Source organism: Aquarana catesbeiana, linkage group LG04, assembly GCF_042186555.1.
Source record: "Aquarana catesbeiana isolate 2022-GZ linkage group LG04, ASM4218655v1, whole genome shotgun sequence".
NCBI classification, from domain to species: Eukaryota; Metazoa; Chordata; class Amphibia; order Anura; family Ranidae; genus Aquarana; species Aquarana catesbeiana.
In genome coordinates, this window is record NC_133327.1 from 61,403,388 (window position 1) to 61,419,097 (window position 15,710).

General features: G+C 41.1%; 1 protein-coding gene across 1 annotated transcript in view; it reads right to left on the bottom strand.

The window, feature by feature from the left end:
- Nucleotides 1–247: 247 nt before the first annotated feature.
- Nucleotides 248–15,710, bottom strand: part of LOC141139295 (adhesion G protein-coupled receptor F5-like) — a 134,399-nt gene continuing 118,936 nt past the window's right edge. The window contains 5 exon segments of the mRNA XM_073625262.1: nucleotides 248–1,117; nucleotides 2,827–2,914; nucleotides 5,393–5,458; nucleotides 6,697–6,738; nucleotides 11,537–12,868. Of these exon segments, the coding sequence (XP_073481363.1) occupies nucleotides 1,047–1,117; nucleotides 2,827–2,914; nucleotides 5,393–5,458; nucleotides 6,697–6,738; nucleotides 11,537–12,868 (1,599 nt within the window). The 3' untranslated portion in view covers nucleotides 248–1,046.

Here is a 15,710-nt window from a genome sequence, read left to right on the forward strand (position 1 = left end):
GAGTGGAAGTAGGAATATTCTGGGAGTGGATATTTTTGGGCGCGTTTTTCAAACAAAGAATGCAAAAGTTTATAAAAGGCTTTAGCTGAAAGGAGCCAGGTCTCTTATCTTCCTGCCTGCCATCTACATTACATCTACTTCTACAGCATACAGACTTTCTTCAGCACACAAAGGGTTAATCGGCCATCTTTGAAATCCAGAAGCACATGGTGTCACGTCTTAAAGAACTTTTTTCATATCTTTGAACTTATTTGAAGTTACATTTATTTTGTATTAATGTACAACTATTGTACTTATTTTCCTATTTTTGTGTGTAAAACACACGGTTTGATTCAAGCTGACTCAGACATAATTCAGAAATTTGTCGCACAATCATCATTTCAAAGATTTTGCGAATAACAAGCAATTCTTACAACATGCGGTCCTGAAAAAATGGCAAGTATAAAAAACTAAATACAGTGGGGCCTTAGGTGGAGAGAAAAGGGAAAACAGGAGGGGGACTGAAGTTGTGGCTGGTCTTAAAAAAAATCTTAAAAAAAGTTTTATTGCAAAAAAAAAAAAAAAATCCTCTTCCGGAAACATTTTTCAAATGGACTGTTAGAAAACTTATTTTTTTATTTATTTTTTTTTAAATTGACCTGTAAAATGATTTTTTTCCTTATTGTCACCTGAGCAGTCTCAGTGTTATAATAAGAAGAGAAACAGCCTCACTAAACATTTTATCTGATTCTGTGAGTCAGTTAGAAATCTTCATAACAATGAAGCACATGTTACAGGAGATAGCTGAATTTAGCTTCAAGTGCTATGCTGAGCTCGTGGGAAAATACTGAGACAATTAAAGTGTAAGTAATGCATTCGTTTTTTTACATACTGGCATATTAACAGCCCTTTACCCAAAACAGCTCAAATACATCCATTTACACAATCACAAAGTATATCAGTGTATATGACTTCCGCATATTGAAAGGTTGAAAAACTTTTGGTTGCTTGAATGTAAAAAGATTCCATGACCTGGTCTCCATAATGTTACTCTGTACAGCCATATTTTATGTGAGCGCTGAGTATGAACTTCCCGTAGCTTCACTTGAATCTGCAGCTGCAAACAAATCGTAGGTAGCTAAAACAAGAAGAAAATTTGAATGTTAAAGCATCAAATAAATCATCAAAAAAGGGAGAAACCTCATACCAAACTTGTATTCTCTCAAAATGAACTTAGTTGAAGCTGAACTGCACTGCTCCTCTCCTGTACTGAAAATGCTTAATTTGAATTTAATGCACACTGTGAGTTTTTCACAGTGTGTGTTAGAAAGTGCAGCAAGTCAGATTGAGCCAACCTGAGTTCCAGGCTGAAGGACATCTAACATCTCTAGTGTTTTCCTCCCCAGCTTAATTGTCCTTGGCCCACCCCTTTTATTCATTTGAGTTCTTTTAAATATGGGAGCTCAGCATCATTACCAGGGCAGTCTGCTATTGTCAGGATGCTATATAAAGCCCCTAGCACGATCTATGATCTGCCTGCACTGCATAGAGCGGGGTCAGCAACCAGTAGATCGCAGACAGGTGACCCGTCATCCCAGAGCATGAAAGTGCAATGCAGAGGGACTACTTGTAAAGTTGGAGTAGGGAGCAAGAGCCACATAAGCCGATACCTCCTCTGTAGTGCTTGTGCTTGTCACATGCGGAGTGATACCCAGGACCGTCTTTAATATTTTTTGGACCCTGGGCAAACATTTTCTTAACATATGAATGCCGCTATTTACATATAAATACAGGGTCTGCAGGTGAGTCATCTGTACATGGCAATAGGGCAGTGCTAATCAGCATTAGTAACAGAACTTCACACTGAGATATTGGGACACAGCACCGGACTAAAACTTCAAGTGACAAGGGAATTTAAACTGGGAGTTACTGCTGGGAGGGGAGCAGAGGATGCTGAGATGCTGAGTTACTATTGGGAGGGGGAGCAGAGGATGCTAAGGTGATGAGTTACTGCTGGGAGGGGGAGCAGAGAAAACTGAGGTGCTGAGTTACTACTGGGAGGGGGAGCAGAGGATGCTAAGGTGCTGAATTACTGCTGGGATGGGGAGCAGAGGAACTGAGCTTTTGAGTTACTGATGGGAAAGTAAATTAGCTAAATTACTGCTGGTATGGTAGGGTAGAGGGAGCTAAGCTGTGGAGTTACTGCTGAGATGTGAAAGCAGGGGGAGCTGAGCTGCTAAGATACTGCTGGAAAGAAGAATCAGATGAAACTTTAGCTGCTGAAAGAACACTGCTTAATGTAATACTGGAAGGAATCAACTAACTTGCTATTCTCTCCCAGCTTGCAGGATAGATCCCCATTTTAGTAGATGGAGGCATGCATAGGGTGTATGCCTCAGTGCAGCTTGGAAGACTTCAGCCAGAGGCTGTGTTCTATTGGGCAGGTCATACAGAGAGGCTCTCCAGACCGCGAGGTTGTTGTAAAGTGTTAGGATGCTGTTTATACAGACATAGGTACAAACACCATTCTCATATATTTGGTGCTACTAGGTGGTGATGCTCTTCCTAGTGGAACCATATGGTTCTGATGTAATTTCCTGTCTCTGTGTTCCTATTGTTTTCCAATAAATCAAGAAGGGCTCAGTCATATGTCCAGCAACATTCCAACTGATAAGAGTCATATTTACAGCAGCTTTTTATGCCTATGCTATGCTTTTGAGAAAGTATATCACATCATCAGAGTTCTAGTGAAATGACTGGGGGGTTTGGTTTCACCCAAGCTAGTGACTTACAAACCCTACCGAAAGGGCAGGAGTGCTTTCACACCATGCATTACCCCATACACACCCCTTTTGCCGTAAAGCTTTTTCTGGGCATGGTTTTTCTTTGGCTTTGACCTTGACCTTGATTGTCCCGAGGAATCTGTAGACGTTGTCTGTGAATGTAAAATGATTTTCTCATAATTTTGAACATTCCAAACCATTACACAGTTCTAGGTTAGGTACTAGGTGCTGCTAGCTGTAGTTGTGGCAAAAGATACAAATGTGATTGTTTGCTAGTTAGATGCATTAAGATACGCTAACCAATTTTAAACAATTAATTGTTTTTTTTTTAAACTAAATAAAACTAGAATGAGGTTGTATTATGTGGCCATGAGTTCTTTTAAACACTCCAATGTACAGGTATAAGCAATTGCTACTTATAGTACAAAAATAAGTGATTGTAACCTAGTAAATTGTAAATTGTAGTAAATTAACCAGTAAACTGGTTAACCATTCAGTGCTTAGCAGCAAGAACCTGCTATTACCTTTGTTAGCCTGACAATTCTTCTCTGTGCCCCCTCGTGATCCTGGTTTCACCCTTGTTACCAAGAGTTTGACCTGCCCGAGCCCCAGCCCACCTCCACTGTTCCTGGACTTCATGATACAGGCTCTGCTAACAACCTCTCCTGTACATACTGCCTACGTACCTTTCACACCGCACAAACATTCTCTGGTGGTGAATCAATTATTGTCATTTAAAACACTTGCGCCAGGAAGGTTCACCTGCAGTGAATGGTTGCTTTAGGCCTCATTCCCACAAATATACTGATCTGTATGCTCATGTGAAAAGGCCATCTTGATCCATGTGGGGTTCACAGGTGTCCCGTGCAGACCTTTGCAGGCAGCTTGTTCAAATCAAAGACAAGCTTATGGCTGCACGGACCTGCATGAATCTCCATGAGCATCCTGGAGGGTACATCTGTAAACAACCAGGTGAATGAGGCCTTATAAATATTCCCCCAGGATTGTTGATTGTGCAACTCTTCCTGGTGTAGATAATAAAGTCAGAAGCTATGCAGGGTGAAGCATTATGTTTTCTTAGGTGCTCCCTTGTGGTTCTGGTAACTCAAGGAGGATTTGGATTCTCAGAAGTAACTGGCAAGTGATTCACCATGTAAGCAGAAGGCCAAGAAAGTGTGCTTCCCGCATAGGGGAAAGCAGGGAGCAGGCAGTCAGGCTGTCACAAATGAAGGACTTATGTTTTAAGACTACTATCATAGCTTTGGGAATGACAGGACTCAGGGATGGTCCTCCAGAGCGATCAGGTTTCGCAACACGCTATACTCTTCTATCAAGATTGTGTTGCTTTTGTCTGGAAGGCCAAATTAACTGATTGTAAGAATTGTTATGTTTTATTTAGTAAAGCAAAGGCATCTTTGGCATGGACATTCCATTATTGCTGACCACATAAATGAGGACATCTCCTGGAAACAGACTGGTGCATGATGGGTTGCAATGGGGTCCAATACCTGCGATATTCATGAGATATGGATTGTGCAGCTACAGAGATACTGGTTAGGCCAAACTGGGTGCTTTGCCAGGTGTCTTCTGACAGGCAATGTATACTGGGAACCCAGCTGTCCTTATGATAGAGCAGGGGTCTCCAAACTTTCTAAACAAAGAGCCAGTTTACTGTCCTTCAGACTTCAGGGGGGCTGGAGTGGCCAGTGGAAATTGAAAATGCCGCAGCATCAGTGGGAGTAAAAAGTGCCTGTAGTCAGTAGAAGGAGGGATAGTGCCCCACCATCATTGGTGTTAGTGGGAGGAATAGTGCCCCACCATTGGTATTAGCGGGAGGAATAGTGCCTAATTGTTTATATCAGTGGGAGGAATTATACCCCATTGCTGGTGTTAGTGGGAGGAATAGTGTCAGTGAGAAGAATGGTTCTTCACTGTTGGTGTCAGTGGGTGGAATATTTTCCCGAAGGACAGAGAAAAGCAAGCAAAAGACCGGATTCAGCCACAGTTTGGAGACCACTGTGCTAGAGAATCCCAGTAGGCTGGATAATAGCAGGAAGGTCAGGACGCTTATGGGTTAACTAGTGAAGGTGCTCCTCTACCTCTCAGTCTCAGGACATGAGGAAGACAAAAAGGAGGCAGGCAGCCAAGCACACAGTCATGTTACATAAGAGATGTAATATAGTTGTATGTCAATGTTACCAATACCACTTTCTGGTCTCTACAGGTCCTTCATTCTTTTGGAGTGGCCTACAATCAGATGGACAAAGTGTACTTCCAATTTTATCTTTTTCTCAAGGACCCTAAATTCTTGCGAGGCTTCAAATGCTGAGAGCTTTGTGCTTAACTTGGAAGGGGAGGAAATGTTTCTGAGATAACATGACTAGCAGATCTGTAAGCATGCATTGTTTTATTAGCACATGCTGAACTGCTGCCAACAAATTGCAAAGAGAAGGACCAAAGTCCTCATCCCAGAACATAACCCTAGTAATAATATGACATATTGCACTACAGAACAAAGAATGAAGATTGCATTGTTTGAAAGTATTTTTTTAATGTACTATAGGGCCACACCATGGGTTTTCACCTGACTTTTTAGTTCACTCTTTACATGTATTTTGGGGTTTACTCACCTGCACCCTGGACCTGAGAGTTCTCCAGTAGGAAGAAGATATGCTGCTACGTACTGCCTTCCGTACCTAAGTAGAGTGGAGCATTATTATACATCAGCGCAAGAATGTGCTAACATTTTTGTACAATTTTATCAACCAAAGAAGGCAGAACTGAGAATGAATTTAAAACCCACAGCAATGCTGTACATATTGCTGGTTATTACTGCTGATGGACTTGGTTCAGCTGGTAATGTCTGGTGGTTAAACAGAACATGTCATGGTGCAAGATGTCTATGTGAAATAAAGCACTAGAGAAATGCAGAAATCTCCTCCTAGATACATCCGCCAGGTCACAGGATGTCTCTAAAATACCCTAGCTTAAGTAAAAGAATTTAGTGTTATTGGGTCTTGGAGTGCCATCTATTTTTAATGCACATCTACCTGTAGTCAGGTGCAGTCTACTTTCTCCACTGCACGTGGTGCTCATCCGCAACGGCAATGCAGGTGGAGGAGGAAGTTGAGAGCAACCTAATTCCTCTATGGTTTCCAGAGAGTAGGCATCCGATTGGATGCTGGCACCCCATGTGACTTTAGCGGCCATCTTGGGTCAGGCAGATCAATTTAAGACCCATGCTCCCTGGTTTGGCGTGAATTTCACGTGTGGCCTAAGTAGAGATGGGTCACACATCTGTCAGGGACAATGCTTAGTGTCAGGGAAAGGTTCCAGACGAGTAGGGAAAGCGCAGAGACACCGTCCTTTCTAAAAGCTTCCCCACTTGGGTACGGACCAGCCAGGGGCTCTGTGCAGGCCACTCAAGTTTTTCCACACCAGCCCAATCAAACCATGACTTTATGCGGGAACAAAACAGAGCCTTTCCTACACTTTTGAAGGTTTAAGGCTGGGTTCAAACTATTGCGAATTGGATGCGGCTTTCCCGAATCCAATTCGCATAGCAGGAGATTGTGACCGGCTCTCTATGGTGCTGGTTCACACATTTCCACAGGGGTCCTGTGTGTCTTTTGGTCCTTGTCAGGTCCGAATTAAGCCAAAAATTTGGGCTGAAATCGGACCTGAAATGGTGAATGGGGATGCACTGGACTCCTGCTGTGAGCCGCTGCGTTCTCCAGTGTGAACCCAGCCTTAAACTCAAATCTGTCTTTGTATGCTGTAGCGATAACAGTACCCTTCACTGGAAACTCTATAATTTAGAGGGGTGTCCAAATAATTTTAGCCATATAGTATACAGTATATTTTCTCACTGCAGATTTGATGTAAAATGCTGGTAACTCTGAGATCTTATGTATGTTAATATGATATCACTTACCTTTTGGTCCAACAGCACAGTTGATATCAAAATAAATAAACCCTAGATCAAAAACAATACAAGTCAGCATTCCTTATTTTGTGTTTCAGGTAAAAAAAAAACAAAAAAAAAAACAAGTCAAATATATAGAATGTTTGTATATATTGCATTTATTATGTTCAGGTCTTAAAAAAAAAAAAAAAAAAAAGCTTGAGATTTTTTAAAAAGTTAGTTTTAGGTTGGATTCACACAGTAAAGCCCCATACACACTATCAGATTTTCTGCTGAGTTTTTCCTTCAGATTTACCAAAACCATGTAGTTAGTGCAAGGGCCTGCTTGATTGCATACACATTGAAACGCCAAAGGTTTGACCTCATATTACATGGTTTTGGTAAATCTGAAGGAAAAATCCAGCAGAAAATCTGATAGTGTGTATGGGGCTTAACAATTAACACTCTGGCAGCTCTCTGTTCCCTGCTGTGGTAGGTAGCGTAGGTAGGTGCACAATTTAGTGCGCCATACAGCTCCCTTTTGTTTTGTTTTGTATCAACTTTATTTGAAGTGTTTAAAACGTACACTTCATTCATGACAAGGTCTGGTAGTGCGATGCACAGAGCTACTGTGCATTGCTATGGAATTTGGCAATGTGCACTGCGATAAAATGCAGTGTGTTGCAGTGTGAATGGGACACATAGGAAACAATTGCTTCCTGTGTGTCCCTGCGGTGGCAGTAATTTTACAATGTAGTAAAACATCTGTCACCACACATAGTGTGAATTAGTCCTAAGCCAGATAAATATGCAGTATAATGCTTCATATGAAAAGTTGGCTTTTCCAGCCAGCAGGTGGAGCTCTTGGCTCTTGTTCACAAATTTACCAGTCTAATCTTAAAGTGGTATTAAACACAAAACCGAAAATGTAATATATTGCAGCTTACCAATCATTAGATGCGTTTCAGGTTCTTCCCTCTGTTTTCACCTGGTGATCTGGCCAGTAACGTGCCTCCTGTATTAGATTGCTCCACACTCTGGATGAAGGAGTACAGGGGGCACCTTTGGACAGCAGCATTGTCAGTCTGGGAGGAGGGGAGTGCTAAATATATTTGCAGATTTAGATACACTAACAAACAGCAGCTGAACTCCAGCTAACCATTTATAATCAGCTACAGCAAACTTTTTTTTTCCTTTTGGGATAAAGGTTTTACATAAATAAAAGCTGACACCTGTCAGTGGTAAATGGTTTGTCTCATGTCTGTAACTGCTACATCTGCCAAAAGGGCTTGTTATTTTGAAAAACAATAGACTTAGGGGACAGATTGCCAGATGAAAATAAGGGAAAGAAAGACTAAAAAAGGAAACTAATACAGCCATCACATCTAAAAATTGGTAAGCTGCAGAATAATAAATGTTTGCTTTTGGGTTTAATACTGCTTTGAAACCTAAGTTGACCTTTGGAGCATGCTATACGTTACACCTGTATTTAGGGTGTAACATGTAACATGCTCCAAGCTTTTTCTGGAACTTTTTGTTTACAAGTTTAAATTAGTATTTTTTTCTAGAAAATTACTTAGAAACCCCAAACATTATAAATATTTTTTAGCAGAGACTCTAGAGATTAAAATGGCGATTGTTGCAATATTTTATGTCACACTGTATTTGTGCAGCTATCTTTCAAACCCAATTTTTTGGAAAAAATACACCTAAATGAATAAAAAAAAATGTAATTTAGCCCTTTTTTTTTTTTTGTACAATGTGAAAGATGATGTTATGCCGAGTAAATAGATACCTATCATGTCATGCTTTAAAATTTGCGCACGCTCGTAGAATGGCGACAAACTACGGTATTTAAAAATCTCCATAGACGACGCTTTAAAATTTTTTACAGGTTACCTGTTTACAGAGGAGGTCTTGTGCTAGAATTATTGCTCTCACTCTAATCACCGCGGCAATACCTCACAAATGGTTTGAACACCATTTACATATGCGGGAGCGACTGTACGTGTTCGCTTCTGCTTTTTCCTTATTTATTTTACTTTTTATTTTTTTTATTTTTACACAGTCCTTTTATTTATTTCTTTATTTTTGGTAACTTTTATTCCTATTACAAGGAATTTGAACATCCCTTGTAATAGAAATAAGCATGACAGGTCCTCTTTATTGAGACCCCAGATCTCTCATTTACCTTTAAAAGCTAAAGAAAAAAAAATATTTTTTTTACACTTTAAACAAGACCTTCAGTCTTTTTTTCAACTTTCCATCTATTAAACCTTCTGCCCTTGTTTTTTTAACTTTGGATAGTAAAACATTTTTTTTCCTGCCAGTAAATACCTTATACAGCCCACTTCCTGTTTCTTGTCTGGTCATTAGCCTAGGCTTATGACATCATGCACAGCTCTCTCCCTCACTCTTGTAAAGAGTTTTCCAGGAAGGGAGGGGGGGGGGGGGGGGTTAGCCCAATGAAAGCTGCAGGACTGAAAAGCTGGAGGTGTGCCTCTGTGTGTCTGTGTAAATCCAGGAAGTGAACAGGGGCAGCTTCAGCTGCACACCGTTAGAATGGCTGCAGCTAGACTTAGTGGAGGGAGATTTCTGCAGCAAATTTGTCAAGTACAGAATCACAATATATATAAAAAATTTGGAAAGTGGTTGGAGGGAAGTTTCAGAATGGCAAAGATGTTTTTATTACAAATTATGTGAACAGACTGCAGTTCCTCTTTAAGCCCGAGAACCGTAAGTGACGTCAGAGGTCGCTCCGGTCAGTCAAGGGCATAAAGCAGAGTGGGGGCCATCTTGCCTTCACTCGGCTTCCTGGGTATCAATCTAACAGATCGTATCGCTTCCGGGAATATCGACGGTAAACCCAGAAACAACCGGAAAGCGGCAGGAGGGGGGGGTGCACCTCTCTAAAAAGTGATCCTGTGGCGGATTCGCTGCCGGAATCACTTTCATCTGATGCTGAATCAACCAAAGAAAAAAATGATACTGGGGTTATGGCAGCTAGCTGCTGCCATAACCCTGGTATTAACCGTCAAAATTGTCATGTAAATGTACTGTGGGCGGTCAGCAAGTGGTGGTTCTAAAACTTTTTTTTTTTTTTTTAAATAACAAACATGCTATACTTACCTGCTCTGTGCAATACTTTTGCAAAAAACAGCCCAATCCTCTTCTTTTGGAGTCCCCCGCCAGCGCTCCAGGCCACTCCTCTTTGTCGGGTGCCCTTGCATGCTTGCTCTCGAGTCCCGCTGCTGCGTCCATTGACACAGACAGAGGGACTCGGCTCCACCCCCTGCTACCGTTTCACAGGATTTGATTGACAGCAGCGGGACCTAATGGCTGGCCGCTGCACTCATCCACATAGCTGAACAGGATCAGGCAAGAAAAATGGGGGTCTGGGAGGAGCTGCAGCACAGAAGTTTTAAGGCTTTAGAACCAATTTAAGCACACTACAGTCAGAATTTGTCACTGATGAGCAAATGCTTGTCGCATTCGTCCAAGATTTTTATTGTATAAATGGACCCAATACGTTCTTTCAGCTACTAATAGCTCGTACACGATATAAGAAAATGGGACGAACATTTTCGTCCAAAGAATTTTCGTACAATTTTCGTATAGTGTGTACACAAGTTTCGACAGCCGATTCCAAATTTTCGTATGAAAATTTCCAAAGGTACAAACTCCAAAATTTTTCACGCACGGGAACAGAACGACCGATTTTCATTTAATGTGTACCGTTTTTTTACGATTTTCGCACAAGAAAAATCAGAAAAGAAAGACTGTGCATGATCAGAAACAATAAACAAAAAAAAGCCTTTGTCGTATGAGAATTTTCGTACGGATTTTCGTTCATCAGTTCCGATTTGGTGTGAAACAACCAGAAAAACTGGACGATTGTTTGCCGATTTTCTTATAGCGCGTACCCCACTTAAGTGTACAAAACAGTATTATACAACAGAGCACCAGATAGTTCACTGTTTATCATTTTTCATTTATAGTTCACATGGTTCTTTTATTTGATATTGCTTTGCATACACTGAGGATTTGAAAGACTGGAATTTGTTATATGCCACATGCAAGTGATTATCAAACCTTATAATCCTTATATCCTTTTAATAATTATGTAAAATCTAAATAAGGGTTGAAGATAATTTTTTAATAAACAAATTGCACAGTTTTACCATTAACAGCAACAACTACTGCACTGGAGACCTGGAGCATTAAAGCGGAAGTAAAAAGAAATTGGGCCCCAGGCAGTTTAAGTCATAATGCGCTAGTCTGCATTGCAAACTAGCACATTATGACTGACTTACCTGAAAACAAAGCCCTCCAATGGCGCGCTGTCACCACTGAAGGGGCTTCCATCTTCACCCGGCGTTCTTTCCGGGTTTGGTGGTATGAATGGCATGTGTGCGGGAGTCACTGTTTACAGCACGGCTTTGAAGGAAAGGCACAGGTATGCCATTACTTCAAAGCGCATGCACCACGACATCACAGGCTGCATCTAAAGTAAATATCTCCTAAACATGCACCGTTTAGGAGATATTTACAGTACCTATAGGTAAGCTTTATTATAGGCTTGGGAGTTTACTCCCACTTTAAGCAGAGTTTCCTGGGCTCATGCCCAGGTCTAGAAACACCCCTGTTTGTTACATTACTAACTCTTTAGTACAAATATGTTCTCTTTTGATAACTTCCTGAAGCTTTTGCATAACTATCTGTGAATGCCTTAAAAGCTCTTTTATATAAGCCAATGATTTATTTTATTTTACAAGCCTTTTATTGTGCTGTAAAGCTACATGTTCTCTGTTTTATGAATTGCCCTGCAAATGTTTTTAATAAACATATTGGAAGTTTATACAATACTTACCTGAAAAGAGTTGAGTACTGCAAATAAGGCATGGACCACCAAATTTGTAGGATCAAATATAAGTCCGAGCCCCAATCCCCATGTGGTTCCTAGAAGAGGTGTGAGGACTGCCATAGTTTTAGCAATTACAATCACCGTTTTCCTGTCCTCTCTCCCAGGTTTTTCTCCAACAGTAGGTCTCATCAACTTGAAGATGACCACTATCAAGATCAACAGATTGATAAACACAATAGATAAAGCGGGCACCACGAAGGCAAGAAATGTCTTGGAGTCATAGTCAAGCCAGCACAATTTGCTGCTTGTAAATGTACCTCTGGGTTCCGTTGAAGCCACAGTGACAATGGTTATCAGAAGAGGACATCCGTAGCCCAACAAAAAAGCTATGATCATCATGGTCTTCCTACTCATGTCATGCAAGATGTAAACCATGCGATAAAAAAGAATAAGTCCCGTGGTCAGCATCCAGAAAAACAAAGACAAGTAGAAGAAGAAGCTAAAGAAGGCAGCGGCTTTGCAGGCAGCTGATCCTGTATTCTGCTCTAGTGCTGCACCAATGATAAACCAGATATCGGCTACCAGAAGTGTAACGGCAATATTGACCAGGCAGACGTGACGTATGTAGGAGGTCTTGTTTTTGATAACTGAGGCCCACACTAAGGCCTCGATAAGCAGAGTGACCACCAAGCAGGCAAGAGATATTGCAACTCCGCTGTAAGTAATGTAGTCCAAAAATGTATTTTCCACTGGTGCCATAAGGATCGAGAAGGAAGTCAAGTGGTTACATGAGCATACTATCAGACCTTTTTCATCTGTGGTGGTACAGCCGCTGCTATTCCAAACATCCCGCACCAAGTCATACCAAACACATTCTGGGTTCACCAAAGACATATTACTCTTAGAAAAGGACATTCTTATTTTAAATGTGCTGCTATTGATATCTGTAATGGAGTTATTATCAATAACTGTCGACATAACCAACCCATTGACAACCTTTTTTGTATTCACTAGCTTTGTCAAAATGTCCTTAATTGTACCGTAAGAGACAGTGATCAGCCTGCTAGAGTTTCCCGGCCATTTGCTTGTATCGATAAACACATCGCCTGTTAAATTTAGCAAGGAAAACCCCCCATTGTAGTCAGTGGCTTTGTCTATGGTTTGTCCAAAAAGCTGAATGTTATTGTTTTTGGATTTATTTTGAAAGCTGATATTGCCATTGAAGTTTAGATGTTTTGCAAAAGTCTCTACATCATTTAGAAGGGTCACACTTTGATTAGCCACCCTATCCCAAGCGCTGGGCCTGTCCACCATAATATCAACTGTCGTGATAATGTTCTAGAAAAAAAAAGTCTGGTATTAATACTATTGTTATAACAAAACTCCAGGTAAACACCTAAATATGCACTTAAAATACATACAGTGTATGGCCACTATTTGACCTGCCTAAGGCTTTTTAGTTCTGTTCAGCTACTTGAGCAGGGCCTTCCTAACCCTCTTGTACTGAATTGTATTATAGCTGTACTGTTTCCATTATATTGTAAAGTGATGAGCAAACTATTGGGGCTATATGAATCCTCTATGATAATAACTATACTCTTGTGATTTACACTGTTACTCTGTCACATTGAAAGCTGAAAGGATCACAATACTGCTTCCTGGTTCAGCTTTACAGCTTTCTGGATCACTTACCTCCTAGTTGGATGCTGATTTACTGTCCAGTGAGCAGGCTGAAAGTAGATTGCTAAACCAGGAAATGTGTATGTTGCCTGCCTTCAGAGTTGCAAATGTGTGTAAATCACAGGACCGGCTGAACATATTTACAAACCTTTTTGAAGTTAAAACAGTAAAAATGCATTTTTGAACTATATTTAGCAGTTTATACAGTACAGTATTATATACTTCTAAATATCTCAAATAAAGTGTATCTATAACCCCATTTTTAGCCTTGGATGAAATAGGGAAAGGTTAGACCCCCTGTCAGGTTTTATTGCTATCCAGGGTATAAATGGTATATGATATAAAAGCTGCGCTTGGTGCTCAGCATCAAGCAAAAATCTAAATCCCCCACAGCTGCAGTCACAAACAACACATAATACCATGCTGAACCAAAATGAAAAGGAATACAAATGTTGTGCCGTGTTACTAAATATGTATACAATACATGTAATTATATATACTTAGCCCCTTTCTTGTATGTATTGTAGGATTCTAATGGACACTTCGTTCCTGGATTTACCTAATATACAGTAACCATACCTTATCCTGGGCCCTCTAACTCCCCACCTTGGTCCCCCTATGTGTGGTCTATCCTCCTATCCTCGGCTGGCTGGCCCCTCCACCCCCCACCTAGCCTGCATATCCGTATGGGCGCTGGGTTTGGGGGGATTGCACTGGGCTGGGTATCCCCGCCTCAACCCCGGGTGAGACAAACATACCCAGGCTTTGTTCATCTTAACACAGTAGCAATGGGTATACACCCATTGGATACGCTACAGGTTAGTACCATCATTACATCTTCTTTCTAACTAGTGAGCCTAACCTACTATATAGATCTCTGACGTAGGCAAATTTATTTAATTTATTTATTTACTTTCCATTTTTTACTTATTTTTTAGCATCCTACTCCTGACGATTGGCTTTAAACGCCATGAAACGCGTTGAGTCCATACTCAAGGGTGCCAGGTTTACAGCGTGCTTGAATACTATGAATTATCTTACTATGTTGTTTATAAATATTTATTATTATCAAATCTGTACATTAATTCTTCATTATTGTTGTTTGTACCAATCATGTCCTTTTATGTATAAACATTAAATATGTGACTATTGTGCATCGAATATGTTTATATCGTGCCTATATTGTACACAAGAAATATTATTTTGTTCATGACAGGGACTACCCTTTGGGGATTGGTTACTACCAATAAGTTGACATTCCATATTTGTAGAGACATACACCTCATTTAAAGTCCCATAATCGCTCTTTTTATTGTTCTTATAAATTAAATGTGTCTTATTTATATGTATCACAATACAAAGGATCATATTATTATTAATGTGACATGCCAACATCATATATCCAATTACAATTGGAAAAATTAAAATATAATCACCTCGATACCTAATTTATACATGGTGTTACGACACTTTATTTCTATCTCGGTTAATCACTCAAAATCCCTAGCGCCAAATACTATATATTCTTGGAGGCCCACAATCGGATGCTCTTCCCTACTTGGGTATTTTCCCTTTCTGTACCTAGGGTCTCCAGCGCCCTTGGCGAGAATCTGTATCGGCGCCCCCCCCCCCCCTTTCATTAAAGAGTTAGAATTTCAGTTGTTTGTTTTTTTACAGCAATTACCCCCTTATGTTAATTTCATTTTGAATGCAGCACCCACCGTATTGCCATGAATGCAGCACCCACTCCATTGCCATGAATTCGGCACCCACTCCATTGCCATGAATGCCATTGCCCACTCCATTGCCATGAATGCAGCGCCCACTCCATTGCCATGAATGCAGCTCCCACTCCATTGCCATGAATGCAGCGTCCACTCCATTGCCATGAATGCAGCGTCCACTCCATTGCCATGAATGCAGCGTCCACTCTATTGCCATAAATGCAGCGCCCACTCCATTGCCATAAATGCAGCACCCACTCCAGTGCCATGAATGCAGTGCCCAATCCATTGCCATGAATGCAGCACCCACTCCATTGCCATGAATGTAGCACCCACAGTATTGCCATGAATGCAGCACCCACAGTATTGCCATGAATGCAGCACCCACCGTATTGCAATGAATGCAGCGCCCACCGTATTGCCATGAATGCAGCACCCACCGTATTGCCATGAATACAGCACCCACCGTATTGCCATGAATGCAGCACCCACAGACCCACTCCATTCCCCAGGGCATTCGACATGCCAAATACCTAGTAGGATTCATCATTTAACCCCTTACATGCTCTCCCTAACTGCTGCTGACCTGCAGCTGCTCCCATCTGAGATGGCTCCCTCACAGGCTCACACACACTCACCTCTTTTTTGTTCTCCATCAATCACTCACTGTATGCTGTCACACTGCCGACAGGGAATAATTCCAGATGAAGTCCCACTGCACTTCCAGATCTGGCGCAGTCAGGAGGAAGGGTGGAGGAGAAGACGACGGCAGCTTA